Source organism: Mus musculus, chromosome 5 (genome assembly GCF_000001635.26).
Source record: "Mus musculus strain C57BL/6J chromosome 5, GRCm38.p6 C57BL/6J".
Lineage (NCBI taxonomy): Eukaryota > Metazoa > Chordata > Mammalia > Rodentia > Muridae > Mus > Mus musculus.
In genome coordinates, this window is record NC_000071.6 from 67647651 (window position 1) to 67667300 (window position 19650).

Here is a 19650-nt window from a genome sequence, read left to right on the forward strand (position 1 = left end):
GCAGACTGGCTAATAGACACCCATTTCTAAGGCACACATTACCTCTCCGGACATGTCAGGGGCCATGGGCACGGCAGGCCACAGAGATGAGTAGATCCCGAAGAACACCACCCAGAGCGCGATGCTGCCCCAGATGGCGATGTGGCTGAACTGCGGGGAAGGAGATCTGGGTCAAGACACTGCCAACCAGCCGAGCACACAGCCATAACTGAAACATTCAGACTCTCTCCTGATCTGTATTACCTTCATAAAAAGACAACCTCCCGGAAACGTGCTATAATTGTATAGTTGTATAATTGTTCGTATAATTGTACATTCTTTGTAATCTCCACCACTGTCCTCTGCTCCAACTTTTACCTTTATCTGTGTTCCGTATGTTCTCTCTCAAAGAGGTCAGATACACGAGAGAACATTGTGTGTAGGTCCAGGGGTGTTAAATATAAACTCCTCGTTCCAACCCCCCTCCCCCCACCTTGAACGTCAAACTCCAATTTTGTTTTCTTCATCGGGTCTCTCTTCCTGGAAGTGGGCAGGCCGCAAAACCAACCTGCTGGAAGAGGAACTTGTTTGATTCAGACTACGCTTTTGCGTCCAAGGGCAGATCTCTCACTAATTTAATTGTTCTTCAGAATTATTTCCTGATAGGTGTCTATGGGACACCAGTCCCATGATACCCCTAAGCGAAGGCACCTATGCCTGAATGCCTCCGTCATTTTGAGGTGGTGACAGTGTACAGTGCTGAGCCAAAGGCTGGAGGGGCCCCAGTGATAAACTCATGGAACTCTGTGTTTCCCACCCTGAATCCCTAGTTCTCCCTCCTTGCCCGTTGCTTCACAGTCAGAACTTTAGGTTCTGCGATTGGAGATGTTCTTACCCATGTCCAATAGGAGGTTTCCAGTCCAGCTTTCAAGCACACAGTTATCACTACAAACTAAAAACAGAAGAAAAAATATTACTTTGTCTCATACATATTGTTTTATAGTAGTCTATCAAGTGAAATAGAGACTCCCATGGAAGACTCAGGTTGGAGTCAAACCAGCTATGTGCTCAACGGACTCATGGATCGGGTGAATGGCTCTCACAAGGGCACGGCAACAGCTGCCATTTACATGGCTCCCCCGCCTCTGCTCACATTCACAGCCTCAGAGTCTATTTGGGAGGCTACCCAGGGTGCTGCTATCTGCATTCTGGACAGTTCACAAGTAGCCATAGCATGTGCTTATGTTAATTCGGGGTTTCTTGCTCCTTTTAACTGAATGTTTTAAACTGAATGCGTTTTTCACTAAAAGCTTACTTCCTGGATTTTAAAGGTCAGTTATACAAGTAAAACAACCAGACATTTAGGAATCTAAGCCTCAGCTCTGGAACTTTAGGTACACACAATTCTGCAAACAGAGGATATGACAGTCAGCCACTTCTAGAAACACACACCAACTACAGTGGGAGATATATTGGTGTCCCGGCTAGTAAACGTCGACTTGACACAAGCTGAAGTCATCTGAGGGGGAGGAACTTCTTCAACTGACAAAATGTCTCCATTAAATCAGTCTGTAGGACATTCTCTTAATAAGTGATTGCTGCGGAAATGCCCAGCCCTTTGTAGGTGGGGCCACCCCTGGGCTGATGGTCTGAGTTCTATAAGAAAGCAGGTTGAGCAAGACATGATAAGCAAGCCAGTAATCAGCACCCCTCCATGGCCTCTGCATCATCAGCTTCTGCCTCCAGCTTCCTGCTCCAGCTCTGACTTCCTTCACTGATGGACAACGATGTAGGATGTAGGTGAAATAACCCTTTTCTTTCCCCACGTTGCTTTTGGCCGAGGTGTTTCAGCACAGCAACAGAAACCCTGACCAAGACAAGGAGTAATTCTGAAAGCTACCTTGACTGCTGTGTCTCCCCTATGGATGTCTTAATGGTTAGACAGAGGACTGAGAAGCACCTAGGAGTCTAGTAAACCACTCTGGGGTTGTCTGCGAGGGCATTTCCAGAATGCACTGCCTAAAGGAAAACTCACTGTTAGTACATGAAGCCTGTTAGTACATGAATCCTCTCTCTGACTGCTTCATGGCTGCCATTGTGTCACTGTCTTCTTACCACCATGACCCGCTGATCTAGTTTTCTATGGTGGGCATCTCAAAGCCCTGGCATCTCCAGTAATCCTGGGGTTTCCACTCTAATTGACACCATACTTTCACCAAGGGCCTCTCTCGGTGCTAAGCCTCAGTTTCTCTCCAGGGCCCCTTTAGTCCTGGGGTCTCCACTTCACTGAGGCTGCATCTTCAACAATGCCTTCTGGTGGCCTGTCTTCAGGGAGACTCTAGTCCTCTCTCCCAGTACCCAGCCTCAGCCACTCTCTGTGACCCATTCATGCCTTCAAAACCAGGAACATATGGGAGAGAGCCTTCATGCTATCTGCTGAGTTCTATAGCCAGTTGATGTGCAGCACTGGCCCCGCACTGTGTACTGACCCCAAAGAAATACTTCTCAGAAGATTTCACCCCAGTGATGCTGGTCTCTTATTAATGATTGCTGCAGAATCGCAGCCCCAGCTAGCCAGCCTCAGTTGTCCCACTGTCCTAGCTGGGCAGTCGCTTCAGTGCTGCTGGTTTCTTGTTAGTCACAGCTGATTCTTCAGCTCCAGCTGACCAGAAACGGCAGGTTTTACATTCAAATTTTTATACTAATGACTCTGGGAGTCTTTGAGGGACCCCAAAAGTTCCCTCTGAAACTTCACGAGCCAGGCCTCATCATCTGTGCTTTTTTGTCTTCCAAGCTTTCACAGAATAGCCCATTAATCATTGAGCATTCAGTGTCTTTTCCACCTGGATCTCTACAATAACCTCCACCCCTAACTCCCAACATTGAACATGGTAAGGTTTCTTACAACAAGGTCCCACTTCTGGTACCAATTTCCATTCTAGTTTGCTTTCTCTTGCTGTGGTATACACCATGACGGGAAGCAACCCGGGAGGAAAGGGTCATCTTACAGGCTATAGTATCAAGGACTAAAGTCAGGGCAGGAACTCCCAAGGTCAGAAGAGAGTGTGAAACCCTCCTTCTGGAGTTATAGATGGTTATGCACTAATACGTGGGTGCTCAGAACCAAACCCAGGACCTCAGGAGCAGCCAGTGCTTTTAACCACCGAGCCATTTCCCCAGCCCCAGATCACTGTAAAGTTAGTTAGCTTGAGCCTCTAGAGAAATCACTGGGTGTACACCCAAAAATAAAGGCTGAGAATCAAAGTAACAGAAATCTTATAAAGTCAGTGAATACCAATCATAGTTAGAAAGAACAGGTGTGGTGGTGCCCATGTGACTGGTAATTGTTCTTGCCTGGAGGTGGAGTCAAAAGGGCTCTGAATTAAAGGCCATCCTGGGCTACACAGTGAGGTCGTACCTCAAAACAAAAATGAAAATAAAAAACTTAAATATGTTGTGGTCAATCTCCAACCCCAATAAGTCCGTGCAAAGAACACACAACTCAGTTATAAAATTTATAAGCTGCACACCTATATTGGGCAGATCTACCACTACACTGATCTAGTCCCCAGCTATGTATGAGATTCCTTGCTACTTGTGGCTCCTCCAGGCCATATGGTTCTGCTCCATTTTCCTCCCACCTCCTCTTCCTCTCTTGCCTCAGTCTCCTAGTCTCCCTTCCTCTCTCTCTCTCTATAACCTCCAGCCCCGCCTTTCCCTTCCACTGCCCAATCACAGGCTCTAGCCTTTATCTGACCAGTTAGAATGGGGAGAAGGGTCACATGACATCACCTGAGTATGAACCCAACAAAACCTAACCTAGAAAACGCTTAATACTCCAAGTGCCTTATTTCATCCCCCTCCCTCCCCGCACACAGACATTTAAATCCGAAAGGAAATGGGGTAGAGATGAAAGGTGTGGCTTTAGACAAAAACAGGCAAAGGGGGCTGAACTCACAGTATAAACAAAGTTTCCCAGAAGCAGGTAATCTGAGGTTTTCCCATTTCCAAATACCGTGCCTGCAAGGAGAAAATAAAAATACAAGAGGCTTGTTAGAAAAGAAACAAAAGTCCAAAAAGGAGGAAGCAAGTTAGCCATTTTGAACACAAGGAGAGCCTAGAGGTACCCTGTGGGGCCAGAGATGAAGAGGATGTTACAATGATGCTGTCCCTCACCAAGTTGCTACAGATGGACCACAAATGAGACACCAGACTCCAAGAGCCTGCACAAAGCGGAGAAGCTGACTTGCTAACCAACTTTTAGAGTCCACAGGGTGAAATGAAATACATAGATAATACCTAAAAAGGTTGACCTTCAATCGTTCAGAAAGCTTAAAGCTCTGGGTAGTGAAAGGATGTGACGTTTGGAGTGCTGACAGGGAAGGTTGTCAGCAGAATAGTGAGAGTCACTGGGACTTTTCAATGAAGCTGGAGGAAACAAGAGTGATCCATGAGAAAACCGTGCTCAGACACAAAGGAGCACCAACCCGATGCCAGGCACATGATTCTTTGAGGGCCTGGCTGAATTTCTGGGCATATCGAAAGTCTTTAGTTTTTCTAGGGAAGATTAGCAAAGACAATTTTAGAGGAAGGAATAGCGACTAATCAAGAGATGTTGTTATGGACCGCAAACATTGATCCCCATTTCCCACGGAACTCGGCTCCCTTCTGAAAGGCAGCAGGAAGCTCCTCCTCGCTCGGGCTGGTTTGCAAGTTCACACAAGTTACATGCACTGTCTGGGGTGGGCAACAGTGACTGACAGACCACCAGCTTTCATTGCTGATCTTTAGATCCACTCAGGAATTATTGAGGATTCTCATGTGTGTGCTTTATAGAGACTGGTATTTACCAAGCTAGAAATTCAAACAGAACATTAAAAGAAATCTGTATTTTATCTAAAAATAACAGTAATAAACCCAGTGCAAAGTCATATAAACACATTTTATGAAAAATAACTATTTTCCTAAACAAAAACGAGCGAGAAAATTGGCATTGTTTTACATCGCTCTCCTTAATGTCCAGAGTTTAACAGAATACAGCTGGGCTCTCAAATGCTGCTTTGGTTAAAACAGTTCATAGAAATACGGCTTTGTAGAGATACACAGAGCTATAATGGGTGTGTCTGTGTTTATCTTGGTAATCTTTTCCAGTTACTCTTTTATACAACATCAAAATTCACCACACATTGTTTTTTCCAGAGATAGAGGTGTTTTTTTTTTAAGTAATGTATTTATTTTTATTTTATGTGCAGTGACATTTTGCCTGTATGTATGTCTGTGTGAGGGTATTGGATCGTGGAGTTACAGACAGTTGTGGGCTGCCATGTGGGGGCTGGGAATTGAACCTGGGACCTCTGGGGAGAGCAGTCAGTGCTCTTAACCTCTGAGCCATCTTTCTTGTTGTTGTTGTTGTTGTTGTTGTTGTTGTTGTTGTTGTTGTTACATTACAATCCACTGGTCACACAGTACCATGCAAGACTGTAATCCTGTGGAAGCCAGTGGTGCTACTCATGGAGGGAACAACCCTTTCCACAGAGCAAGTTGATGGGCTCTGGAACACAGCAGGTGTGTTTTTATGCCTCCACAGCCTGCCTGTCGAGGATTTCCTGGACAAGCCAAAGTTTGAGAGATAATCAGAGGCTGGCCTACGGTTACTTTAAGGGCAACCGTGAGTGAGTCTGGATATAATCGGTGGAGGATGCAAAGACCAGCACATTATTTTTACCCAAAGCAGTACATATCTTATCCCCCACTGACCATGTATCATAACTGAAAAAGACAAAAACTGACTTACTATTATAAAAATTTATAAATACTCAAATTTTGACCCCACAGACTCCCCAAAATTCTCAAGTTTTATAAGACAACTACGGGCAACCCTTGGAATTACTCCACTAAAAATGGTTATTATGCTCTATATTGTATACTTTTATAGACTCCTGGTCTTCCATACTTTCAAAGCAAAACAAGTCTCTTAGTCTCCTAGCACTCAATCAAGAGTGGCAAAAAGGTGGAACAATTACATCAAGCTGCTACCAAAGTCTGTGCTTGGTCTTTGAGGGAAAAGCCGAGGGCCCTCTGGATTTGGTTTTCATGGGCAGCAGCTGATGGGGATGGGTGGACTGAAGCACGCTGATGTGGACTGTTTTCCAGGTAAACACAGCGAGAGATCTGGCATAGCTAAAGTGTGAGGTATGCTGTTTAGTTTGGCTTGCTTATTTATTTATTTATTTATTTAAAGATTTGCTTATTTTATGTGAGTACATTTTCACCAGAAAAAGGCATTAGATCCCAGTACAGATGGTTATGAGCCACCATGTGGTTGCTGGGAATTGAACTCAGGACCTCTGGAAGAGTGGTCAGTGTTCTTAACCTCTAAGCTATCTCTCCAGCCCAAGGTTTGGCTTATTTTTTCCCTTCTCTAGCTTAGAATGTTGAAACAGGAGTTTCATGGATTGGTGATATCTTGCTTTCCATTCTTATGTTAATATTAACATCTTGAAAATTAACCATATCTGGTCAATTTGTCTAAGGTCATCAGGATATCCTGAATTGTATCCTGGATTTTAGTATCTGGTTGCTCCAGAAATCAGAAACAGCATACTGTCCACCAACTGATTAATGGGTAAAGTATGGAATATCTATCTATCCAGTGGAATATTACGTAATCAGGAAAGGGGAAGAAGTGCTGACTGACCCTACAACGTGGAAAGGCCAAGCTTATGCACATAATTCTAGTTATAGGACATGTTCACCATAGGCAAATTCACAGAGTTAACAAAGTCAGTGGTTTCCAAGGGCTACAAGGAGGCTAAGAAGAACCTGAGAGTGACTGCTAATGGGCACAGGATTTCTTTCTGGGGTGATAAAACATTATGATATTATGCAGTGGTGACATTTTCCTAGTCGAATGAAGGTACTAAAAACCATTGAACTGTGCATTTTGAAATGTTGCAATAACTTAATTGTACCTTAAAAGGAAACAAACTTGTATTCCCATGGCCGTGAAATTAAGCAGAATTTCCTGCTATAATTTCCTGAATACTTAACAAAGAAGATTAAAATCTTGGCTAGGGCAGGAGTCCACCACCTCCTCTGTAACACTTAGGCATTCCTGCTGTGAGCTGTGGTAATCCATCTGCAGTTGGCTGGGTACCAGTGGGGAGTGAGATTCTGTTCTGAGTACAGCCAGCACTACCAACAGGGCTCACTCCTCAGCCCGCTACATCTTAGAGGAGGAAGATGATGCAGAGAGACAAAAAAGAACAAACCAGGCTAGGCAAGTCGTGTGCAGATGTGGGGACGGCAAGGGGACAGCGTGACAAGGGTCATCTCAGATGGCGTCTCTGTGCAAAGCCTCCCTGGGGAAGAACACACAGGAGCCTGGAGGTGGGTGATTTTGTTGCAAGTGTGATAAGCTTTGAGGTACTTGGCTTGGCTCATGTTTTATCAAGGACATTCTGGAAACCCCTGGTTAAGGACTCATAGGGAAACAAGGACATGTAGCGTGGGGTTATGCTAACAACCATGAATTCATAGATAGTGGGAATGCCTGTCCTTAGGAAGGACCGGCAGCTACTTGAGTGGAGAGTGTGCTGATGGTTTTCGTCTTACGACCTTGGAGCACACAGCATTGAAGGGCCAGCCTTTTCCTGAGCACCCCAGGGAAAATGTCTGCTTGGAAACCCAGAAGCATCAGGCTAGGCGTGACAGACAGCCTTACTTCCTAGAGTGGCCACTTCATCATTTTTATGTCCATAGGAAGTATACCATGATCCTCTCTTTCAAAAGTGATAGAATAAAAATCACTCCCTTGAAACCAGTGGAGAAAAAAAGTGCACACTCCAAGACAAAGGGGGAAAATACATTAAAAATGTCAGGTCAAGTTCACCTGAAAATGCTTAGCACGACTGATTGGGCTCAATCGTAGAAGCCTCGTAGGCACAATAAACAGATGACATAAGATGTTAGCACTTACTGCCTTCACACACACACACACACACACACACACACACACACTTGCAAAGAGGGAAAATGGCCTAGAGTCTGCAAATTTGGGAATCATGAGAAGCAAAGAAGAAGGGCTTTGCATAGATTACATCACTTGACTACTGAAGGAATAATAAAAATGTCTCCTGGGCGCACGACTTTCGGATGCATACATTTTAGATGAAGGAAAACGCCAGAGAGGGAAACTCTGACCGTATACAGACAATGAGTTCCTTTCCTAAAACGGTGAGACACCAGCTCTCTGCATTCATAGTCTTTCTACTTACCATACTGCAGGGCTTTCAGTGGGAACCAAAACAGAATAACGGAGTGGAAGAGGCCATTCAAACAATGAACCCAGAAAACCTGGGGGAAAACAAGAATCCATGAGAACCATTTGCGATAAACTCACGCCGTGACCTCTGACCTTTCTTTTTATCTACGAGCTAGATGCACAAAATGTGTTTCTGCCGGGGCCACCACTGTGACTTAATAGAACTGACAGACACTCTCTGCCTTAGACGTTCATGGGTCATTTATTTATTTTTATGTTTCTCAAGATGTTTTTTCAGCTTCACTTGAAATTTTTTTTCTCCACTTAAAAAAAAATATTCCACTATCAGAAGTTTAAACTTCTGCCTGCCAAAGAGGTTGGTGTGTGTGTATGTGTGTGTGTGTGTGTGCTCGTGTGTATGCAAATCTAATAAAATGCAGATCCTGGAGCTTCTTACACTGGGATTCCTTTCATAATTCTAGAAGAATAGACCTTTAAAAGACATGACAGGGAAATTTCTCTCCATTTCCTACCCTACTACTCAGTAAATGCTCAATGGTACAAATTAGTATGCTTTTCTCTCTCTCTTGTAATAGACATGCACATGCATACACTGTTAAAAATACCCCACAAGGTCTACCATTTAGATGATATATTCATTAAAATAAAGTATTGTGACTATGTCTGAATTTATCAAAGGCTTTTACAATTGCTTAACATCTGTCCATACCGAGTTTCAGACAATCACCACAGCCACCGAACAGCCATTACTTTTTATGTCTCGGGGATTACAAACAGAAGAGCAGCCATCATCAGGATGACTTTCCGTAACATGAATGTGAGAGATTAAGTTATAGAAAACTGTTTAGCGTCTTTATGAGCCACAGAACAGCTGTAGCTTCATCATTTAAAATGGCTCCTTGCAAACAGAGCTTAATGTTAAATACAATTGGCATGTATTAATAGTTTTAAGCTGTTCAAACAACAGAAATTAAGTTGCCTGCCTCCCGAAATTTTCCACTGTGATCTCAGTCTCCTTTGTTGGCTTTCCCAGCCACGCCGAACTGTATGATCCAATTTACGCTCCAATACTTTACACGTCTCAACTTGTGCTGCTCATTAACCCTTGTCGCTTCTCCTGACTGTGTCATTACCACAAGTTTTTATTTGACAGAAAGCACAGGTGGGTGTAAGAAAAATTAGTTCTACTTTTCCATTCCCCTGACGGATACTTATTGTCACATGCTAATCCTTTAACCCCTGTCATGACCTCAGAACCTCCGACCCCGTTTACCATAACAAATGTAAGCCTCATCATTCAAGGCCACAATGCTCCACACTGGGGACCCTCGGCGACCGCTGTGTCGACAACTATGCATTTTGTAACCATTTTGTTCCTGAATTTTAAAACATTTAGATGGGATTCAATCAAACAGTTTTACCGAAATCATTAGCCCCAAATCCCTAAGCCTTAGAAAAATAGACGGCCAGCTGAATATATAAGCTAAATACATATTTAAAGAGATATAGGAATTGTGCAAGCCAGTTGAGTTGGTCTGGAGACTTTCTAAATGCCTGGGCTCTAAGATCATGAAGTACTTCTTCAACAATAAAAGACAGAAGGAAAACGTTGCTCTTCCATCAACACTGAGCACCGTATCATGTGCACAAAACTGTGCCCACGTTGCCCTGTGTGCAGGGCATGAGAGGATGACTGGGTTGGCCCGGGGGGGATCAGTTTAGGTTTCATTCAAGGGGGACATGTCCCATTTGTGGCTAGGAAGCTAACGTGAGACGTCACCACAGAGCCCCCACTACAGGAGGGAGGCAAGGTGATTAAAACCTACTCAGCTGGTAAGAGTCATTGCGGGTGTACTAGTCTACCCTTTACTCCCAGAACACTTCTGCGGAAAAACAAGAGCTCATGACCACTGCATCTGCCCCGACTATAGCTTTTCATCATTTGAAAATGTCCCCCACAGACATTAAAAACCATGGCAGCAATGTGGGGAGAATTTGATACAACTTGTTCACAATAAATACATACATACATAAATAACCAACTTAAAAAATAAAACATTAAAGTATTAGACATTGAGTACTGTAAGAGAGACAGTTTAAGAGTATAACGCTAGAAATATATGTCAGATCCAGTAGTATAAATTAAGCGAGCTTCCGGATATTTGATATTTAATTCGCTAGTTTCAGTTATTTAACGTGAAGCCATGAAGTGATATCATATGCGTGTATGCCACTGGCCATCCACACACAATGCGTTCATGAAGATGGAGTCTCAGGAGAAAAACAACTTCTTGGTTATAAACTCAACAGGATCATTTCTGGTGTGCATGGTACAAAGGCACCAAAACACCTGCTTTGCTTTGTTCCTAGGATCCTAAGGATAAATAGCACTAGAGAGCTTTATGAAATAAGTATTGACAGTTCTCATGTTAAATGACTATGAATTCAAAACACTGAACTGCAATTATAACCAAACTGTCACTAATTTACTACCAAACATGGACTAAATTAAGTGGAAATGATTCAGAAAAAGGACATCATATTTGTTCACTTTCATATACATAATATTAGAGTTTCAGAGAACAGCATCTACCTTGGCTGTTGGCGTTTTAGATCCCCCTCTCAGTTACACCACACAGCAACCTGAATTATCACATAATACTAGTGTAAAAACATGTTAAAAGATATCCTTGCAGAAAGGTGAACTATGCAGAAATGAAGTCTTGTATTGCTGGAATGGCTAAATATCACAGAACAGAGAAGATGCAATGTATGAACCCAAGCAAATGGAATCAGCTCAAATGTCCACCAGCAGATGAATGGACATTAAAAATGTGCTACATTTATATGGTGGTATTCCATTCGGCCATAAAGGAAAATGAGCCCATGAACCTAGAATGGAAATGGATGGAACTGGAAAATATTATAGTAAGTGAGGCAGTCCAGGTGTGTTCTCTCTTGTGTGTGGCTCTTAGCTCCTCGTTTTTATCCATGTGTGTTCAGGTGAAAATGAGTGTAGACTGAGGGGAAGAGCCTGGAAGGAGGCTGAGGACAGGAGTGAGGGGTAGCAGGGAGTGAGTGTGAGGGGGATGGAACACAGGAGATCTGAAAGTACAAGGGGGACAACAGGCGGGGGATGCGGGTGTGTGTGGAAGGACAGAAATGGGGATGAGAGGAAGGGAGGCAAGGAAAAGCCAGGAAGAGCATAAAGCAAAATAACCATGCAGGAGAACTCTAAAAGGAAGCCGCTGCTTTTTATGCTAATGCCACGTTTTTATGCAATAAAGAAAAGGAAAGGAAATAACTTTTTAGATCCAAAAAAACAAAAACAAACAAACAAACAAACAAAAATAAACAAACACAACAACCCAGGCAGACAATGGTTTTAGGTGAAATGCTGGATACTTCACCCTGAGTTTTGAGTTTTAAGCCTCAGAGCTACGGAGTCAATGAGAGGATACTTCCTAGAGACGAGAGTTCTAACGCCCGACTCCATCACTCTGATTTCTAGTGAGAACATCGTGCCCCCAGAACCTTAGGAAAGAACGAGAGAACGCTTCTCACACAAGTACAGCCAGCCCATCTCAGTCCCAAGTGACGAGCCCGTGAAAAGTGAGTTTTCCCTACACTGTCTGAAAAAGGCCATGTCTATTCACTGTTGTTTAAGAACCCCACAGTGAATGAAGAGTGGTTTTATTTTAATTTTTTAACACTCAAAGAAAAAAAACAACAACAACCCATAAAAACCCCCCAAAAAAGAAAACAACAAAAACAAGAACAAAATCTCCCAAACAATCTAACCCAACCAACACAAGTCCTTTGCACTCCAGACTGGAACCTTCAAATGACTTGCTACATTCTACACCCTGGCATGCTCGGCTGAGGCAGGCCAGGTGCCCCAAGCTTGTACAACAGAGAAAATTCGTCTGAACAGACGAGAGGACACAAGCGCCTACCTTGGTATTGAAGTCCAGAGCATTCTGGGATGTTTTGTACAACTCAGGATACTTCAACATGTTCTCCTTTCTGCACGATCTCTCAAATATTCCAAGTGTCAAGGGAGGCATCGCTGTGAACATCTAGAGTGACATATTTGTCATTACACCAGAGAGCCAGATGCATGGGTGCTACATCTTTCAGTATTGAACCAAATAGGAATTATCAAATGCGCTCGACTCACCACATTATAAAGCCCTATACACCATCTTTCAAAGAGGATCTGTCCAGAAAAGCCGTTGACAAAGGCAAACCAGATCTAGGAAGAAAACAAGACTCCAGGATTAGGACACAGGACTTCAACACATCGCCTAGAAGCTGCCGCATAGTGAAGACTGCAGAGCAGCGCCGAGATTATCATCTGTGGCAACGGCATTTCTTGTCTTTACGTTCGATTTAAAGGGGCACTTTCATTAAATAGCTGCCGTTTGGGCCAGAGTTCATTCTATTTGCCATATCTAAAAAATCTACAAGGACAAGCAATCACAGAGCTAGAAAAATTAGATATCATCTTGTTTCTACATGTGAATATGTTTTACGTCATTAAATTCTGAAAGCTTTAATTCCTCTTTCAAAATCCCTTCAAGGATTCAGTGAAAGAATTTTTTTTTTTAATAGATGTTATACTTATTTATTTAGGAAATAATTCCCATCATTTTCTTCAGTGTCACTTGGTGTCGTTTATATACAAATAAAGTCACAGCTGTATATAGTGTCACAGCCTACTTCTTCCCCTTAACAGAGTTCTCACAACATCTTATAATACCACTAATGGATTGAGAACCTCTGCAGTGTGGATATTTAGCTGGCTTAACAGCTCTTGCTATCAGAAATGATTCCTAGCTGAAACCTTACACATATTCCCCTTTCCTTAGGATACATACTTAAAGTAGAATTACTCTATTAAATATGTTTTTTTTTTACAGTTCTTGATAATTACTGCCATCAGAATGTTAAGTTTGAATTTGTATGTTGGCATATTTTAAACTTACAGACTTATTTTTAGTTAGGTGTAGGTGTGGGTGCACATGTGGGTATGTGCATTTGAGTGCAAATGCCCGAGGAGACCAGGCGTGTAGAACTCCTGGAGGTATGGTTACAGATGCTTGTGTGCTGAACTTAATTTTTTATGCTTGTATAAAAATCAAATCTTTAATTAGTAGAACATAATGTTTTCATATGTTTGTAATTCTCTTTGAAAGAGAAATCTTAACTTAGAAAACAAAATTTAGGAGTAATTTTATTCAAAATATTTGAAACATATAAAATTAAAATGATTGCTGACAATACCTTAAAAAAGAATGCATTTTAAAAAGCCAACTTAAATATAATTAAAATTCAAGTGGACTTAGTAAAGTACAGCCTTGCCTAGCAAGAAGATTATACATACATAGCACAGAGTACCAGCAGACTTGAGGGAAGAACACAGCACACAGTACCAGCAGACATGAGGGAAGAACATAGCACACAGTACCAGCAGACATGAGGGAAGAACACAGCACACAGTACCGGCAGACATGAGGGAAGAAGTTCTTGTCTCATGGCTCCAGAGAGTACTTCAGAGACACAGGTACTTTGCAACACTTCATGTCTCCTTTAACCTCATTACTGAAACATGAACCCCTACAAATTTGCCATTCATCAGTATGAACCCAGGCTAGCTTCCCCGAACAGTTTCTGTACTGGCCTGCTTTATTGTTATAGCAGAAGGGAACGGCAGAGCATATGGAAGAGTGAATGTCTACACATTAGTCTAATGGACACACTTTGGCTCACAGGGAGTAATTCATTGTAAATGCATTGTCAAAGCATCGGTGCTGTATAAGTTTGTGTTAATAAATTGTGTATGGTCAATAATTACAGAGGTGAGTGGCCCTTTAGCTTGTTTGGGTGAAACATTCTCTTGTTAATTTAAGAACAAGATTAGACTTTAGGGACTCTCCTTTGAGGCAATGAGCATAGATGGAAAGTCTCAAACACAAAATAACTCTCTGATAAGCCAGCAAGTTTGTATTCAAAGAGTACTTTAAAATATGTAAGTGGACTGTGTTATAACAGACAGCTTTGACATGGGCATTAACACGCTTTTACCACCTTACTGTCTGACTGAAAGGTATGTGACATGGTGCTTAGAAATATGTCCTTTGAATTTCAAAACGTTCATCTTGTTGCTTTTTTTTCTTTTTTTTTCTTTTTAAAGACAATGGACTGGAAGGCCTACATGAAGAAAGAGAACATATACAGAACATCTTCATGTACATATTTTGGTATTCACATTTTCTTTCTAGACTTGTTTTGTTTTGAGAAGCAGAGAAAAGATAAAATCGTTGCTAGGAAGTAGTCTACTAAGTTCAGGTTAGTCTGAGATTTGCATCCTGAGCCGTATCTTAGAAACACATCCCTAAGTAAGACAGACCCTGAATTAGCATAAGCACATAGATTCCCTCTCTTCTCTCCACCAAAGTCACTGATGAAGAAAGCAAGCACCAGGCCTTCTGGGGGCGGTGCCCAGATTATTAAACTGCCCAGGGAGTTGACTTCCCAGCATAGCTTCCTGGGAAAGTACCACCTTATTGACTTTAATGACTTTCTGGAAAGGGGAACCGCTACATTGTTTTAGGGTCTAAGACAATGTAGATGCTACCAATCATCTTAAGGAAAGGCTCTTCTCTGTTAGAAAGGAATCAGAGGATTTAGAAGGAGCTAACAATTTAAGTGAACACCTACAGCCACTGCCAGGAAGCCACCCCAAGGACCTTTGCTATCACCACCTGTTGAACCTGTGTGTGTGGCTGGCTGCAATTCACAGCAGTGAAGGGGCTAGCAATACCATGACAGAAAAGCATTTTTTCCCTGACAATCTATTGCACCCTTTGGGTTTAAGACTGCTTTTTACGAATTCTTTTCCAACCCCTCCTCCCCTCAGCCCCCATGTCCCTGCATAGGCGGTTCAGCTAAAGCCTTACAGACATTTTCCTGATGGAGCACTTCTGCATATTAAAAGCAGCAGCTTGCAAAGAGTCAATGCGGTCCTGGCTCCCACGCCTGATCAGCACAAAAACAGAAAAGGAGAGATTCGAGACTGGCAAGTTGTCCTCGCTGGAGACAGTCAATGGTGTGTTTTCTGCCTATTCATTCTCAGTATTGACATGAACCATTAACATCTGCAGAACTTGTTTTAGCTGGCAGAAGTTGGGTAGTGGGGGGTGGGGGTGGGCGGGCGGATTTGATTTAAAAGTCCAGTCCATTTCCAAGACAGTTGAATTATATTCAAAATACATTTCCAAAAAGTGCTAACAGAAAAATAAATATGAGGTTTCCAGTAAAGTTTCTCTCTCACTTCCTTTTTAACCCATTAAGAATGTGATCGGTGTTAAATAGCTCATGAAGAGGCTTTAAATTCAAAGCTGAGTCAAATTTAGGGCAAGGTAACTACAAACCACACAGTTCTGGGTTAGAAACAGAATGTTTAGACTTCATTTTCACATAAGCAAAACATTTTTATGTTCTTCATTAGTAGATAAGTTTTCAGTATACTGTTGTCAATCTAGATGTTAAAAAACTGTCAATTAGTCTATACTTAAAGTATGAACTTATTTCATGAAAATTATACTTCATATGCATCTTTGTTTAAAAGTTTATGTAAATAGAGTATCACACTCTCAATAATTGAAGTGAGAACATAAAACTAGGAAAGTTAGATATATAGAGGGGATGGCAATAAAAGTAATTCTTACAGGGAAGAAGCACAAGTTTGCATGGTAACCTAACTATAGATGCCGAGTGACTCGTAAAGACACATATACCTCAAATTTAAGTTTTAACATCCTAATCTAACTCATAATTAGAACTCTGACAGAGGCAACTGAGCCAGATGCCTAGCAGTTTCCAACTGCAGATGTGGAGTCAAATACCCGTGGTGTGATATGTGGATTCATAAAGAAGTGGGTAGGCCATGTCCTGATTGATGCATAGGAAAGTCCTCAGAATAGAGAGGGAAGTGGCAAAGACAGTCACACAGTAAGGGAGCTCTCAGCAAATTTGTGAGGATGTGGGTCCTAGACAGGGTTGAAGATAGTTCTCATAACAAATTATGCGCATCTCTCAGAGATATTCAGAGGAATGTGAAACCAATAATATCTAGAGGAGGCTCATTATTATGATACAGTTTCCGATAACCCAGGCATGAGCCAGGCATTAAACAATATAAGACTGTATAGGGAACAGAGGAAGCCCTGACCTGTACAATACTGAGTGCATATGTGCTGCTGGTGGAATGGGTGTGTTCATATCACTACTCTGTATCCTGGGAGAAAATGTCAAAGCCTCACTCAGGGCACCAAGTGCTGAGAGTTGACAATGTAGTCTGAAAATGTCCACCGTAGCTTTCTCTGCCCATATATTTACAGTCTGAATATTGTTCCCCTATAGAGACCACCCAACAGAGAGTAGCTATATCTGTCCCTTTATCCAGCAGCACACCATAAACTCTGCCTCCCTGTTTATCTATATGGAATACCCCTGTCTCCTTTTTTAGCTATATGCAGTCACCTTGCCTCAATGCTCATCTCTGTATAGAAAGCACACTGAGCTATGGTTTCTCCAGCAGAGAGTCCAGACTACCCAGCTCCAGCCTTCTATGTATTTGCCTTTTCTTCATTTCCTTGTCACCTCCAGTCAGGTCCAAGTCCCTGGAGCTATTCAAAGACTTGACAAAAAGAGCCCTTGAGATGGCTCAGGAGGTGAAGGTTCTTGCTGACAAGTCTGAAGACCCGAGTTCCATCCCTGGAACCCATTGTAGACCTGGAAAGAATAGACTTCTGCAAGTGGGCCCCTGACTTTTCCTCTGAAGTTTGTACATGTCTACTTACACACGATAACGAATGTCGACAAATAACAAATAAGTAAGCGGACAACCCTTTCTTGTTCACTTATCCACCAACACTGTGCTGCCACCGTGTTCAGCAGGCCACAGCGCATTAGAGAACTTGATATATCTTAGTTCAAAACTGAGATGTGTTGAAGGCAAAATACCTGATTTCAAACACTGGGCATGGAGGAAAGAATGTAGAATGTATACACAACTACAAAAACATAATATTTTTTATATGGTGAATATGGTAATATTGTTAATATGTTGAGTTAAAATATGATATTGAAATCGATCTGGGTTTTTGTTGTGGCATCTTGCTAATGTAGTACCTAGGAAATTTAAAGTTACAGACATGGATTCCAATGTGTCCTTCTGGCCAGTTCCCGGGGTAACAGACCGTGATTGGCTTACTTTGTAGTTGTTGGGCTGAGGCTGGTTATCTGATGCTCAAATATCTACAGGGCAAGCTTTTATCCTCTGAGTACACACGTGTGTTTGTTTGTGAGCAGGGGCTCACGTGTATGTGCATGCATGTGTATGTATGTATATGCATGTGTATGGAGGGCAGAGGTCAATCTCAGTGTCTTTCTCTCAGGACCTATCCACTGTTTATTGGAAACACTGTCCTGGAGCTCACTTAGCAGGCTGGGCAGGCTGGGTAGCCTCAGGCGTCTGCCTCTCCAGTGCAGAGATGAAAACGCATGCCACCATGCCTGCCTTTTCACTTGGGCTCTGGGATTCAGACTCAGGTCTGTGTGCTTATGAGTCTACTCCTTGACCAAGCAAGATCCCCCAGGTTTCCTTTGGAAGAGGATGTCATTTTTGATATCCTCTTTGATGTGAAAAGAACTTAGGAATAGAATGTTTTAGAGACATTCCTTGTCCAAAATCTTATTGTTTGCCAAATTCAAACCCCCTTAAGAGATGTATAGCAAGGGGTGGTTGTGCCTCATATAGAAGATCTATAACTAGGTCTTAGGTCTCAGAATCTTAGACTGCCCAGCGTGTTGACTGTGAGAAATATGGTACTTTCTGCCAGAGAAGTGAACACTCTTTCTAGTGGCAATTGGTTCTGGGGATAGAAACTAGAAAAAAATGCCTAGGTTTCCCAAGCATGCAGAAGTTATGGCAAGAAATACCACTGGACCAGTGAATGTAGGTCCAAGAGATATCATTGCCACTGGGAAATGAAATGGGGGCCTGGCAGCCAAACCCGCCAAACCCAGACATCAAAAGAGTGTCAGAAAGGGCTGGAGAGATGGCTCAGCGGTTCAAAGCACTGCCTGCCCTTCTAGGGGTCCTGAGTTCAATTCCCAGCAACCACATGGTAGCTTACAACAATCTGTAATGGGATCCCAAGCTCTCTTCTGGTGTGTCTTCTTGTGTGACAGAGACAATGTACTCACATATATAAAATAAATAAATCTTCGAAAAAAAGAAAGACTCCAAAAGACTGTCTGACAGCTAAACCTAGTATACTTCCCTGATCTATAACCAACCCTTTTCCCCCACTTTGCTTCTGGCATTCCTTACTTTTCTCTGATTGTTAAAAAATATTTGCATCATCAGATTATTATTTTTTAATACAGTTTTTCATGTGTGTACTACCCCTTAACAGTGGGTTGAAGAAATTCTGTACACGTTTAAGCTTTATTGTCTTTCAAATCTGACAACACAACTCATTAGCAATTCTACTTCAGCTTTCTATCAAAGCGACCTAACATTTTTAGCTAGTGTCTACACATTGATTATTCTCATGGTTGAACTCTTCTTTGACACGTTTAGAAATAAAAAGGGAAGACATGGTCCAGCAGTTGGAAACACTAACTGTTCTTCCAGAGGATCTGGGGTTTTGTAGCTTGCCAGCTTTCCACCCATGTACAAGATCCCTGAAATATCAACTCTGAGGCTGAATTTTTCTATGAATCAATGCTTAGACCATAAGCCTGAGTCTGTTCTCCCGCTAGTTCATAACTCCATTACCTGTTTGTTCTATTCTGTGAACAACATGGCTTGCTACCTCTCCTTGGAGTTCATGTGACGACTGACCCTCTTCCTCAGAGTTACTGCATCTGACTCTATCCCACAACCCCACCCCCTTCTCTTTCCCTCTCTGCCACCTTCCAAACCTGCCGCAGCTCATCAGCCATAGGCTTTCTGCTGACGGCTGGATGCTTCCATATAGCACAACAGGAGATTATCCCTCAGGGCTTGAGTCCCTGTACCCATGTGATGACTAACAACTATCTGAAACTCCGGTTCCAGGAGATCCACCCTGGCCTCTGTGGGGTCTCGCAAGCACATGATGCACAGACAGACATACACACAGGCAAAAACATCCACTCACATCAAAATATAAAATAAATTCTTGTGATTTAAAAAAAAAAAAGAATTGAGATGATAAAGTAACTCCTAGAAACAAAGAGAACGATCCCATAAGGAGACCAGTTGGAACTATGGCTGTCAGGGGCCGCACTACGCCTGCCAGGGGCGGAGCTATATCTGTCAGGGGCGGGAC

At 42.4% G+C, this 19650-nt stretch overlaps 1 protein-coding gene across 11 annotated transcripts in view; it reads right to left on the bottom strand.

Moving 5' to 3' along the window:
- Nucleotides 1–19650, bottom strand: part of Atp8a1 (ATPase, aminophospholipid transporter (APLT), class I, type 8A, member 1) — a 229346-nt gene that overhangs the window by 29512 nt on the left and 180184 nt on the right. For all 11 annotated transcript variants that reach the window (NM_001038999.2, NM_009727.3, NM_001284345.1 and 8 more), the window contains 6 exons: nucleotides 12444–12518; nucleotides 12220–12342; nucleotides 8256–8334; nucleotides 3938–3999; nucleotides 875–931; nucleotides 43–150 (listed from right to left, as the gene is read on the bottom strand). In NM_001038999.2, the coding sequence (NP_001034088.1) occupies nucleotides 43–150; nucleotides 875–931; nucleotides 3938–3999; nucleotides 8256–8334; nucleotides 12220–12342; nucleotides 12444–12518 (504 nt within the window). The remainder of the gene's footprint in view (nucleotides 1–42; nucleotides 151–874; nucleotides 932–3937; nucleotides 4000–8255; nucleotides 8335–12219; nucleotides 12343–12443; nucleotides 12519–19650) is intronic.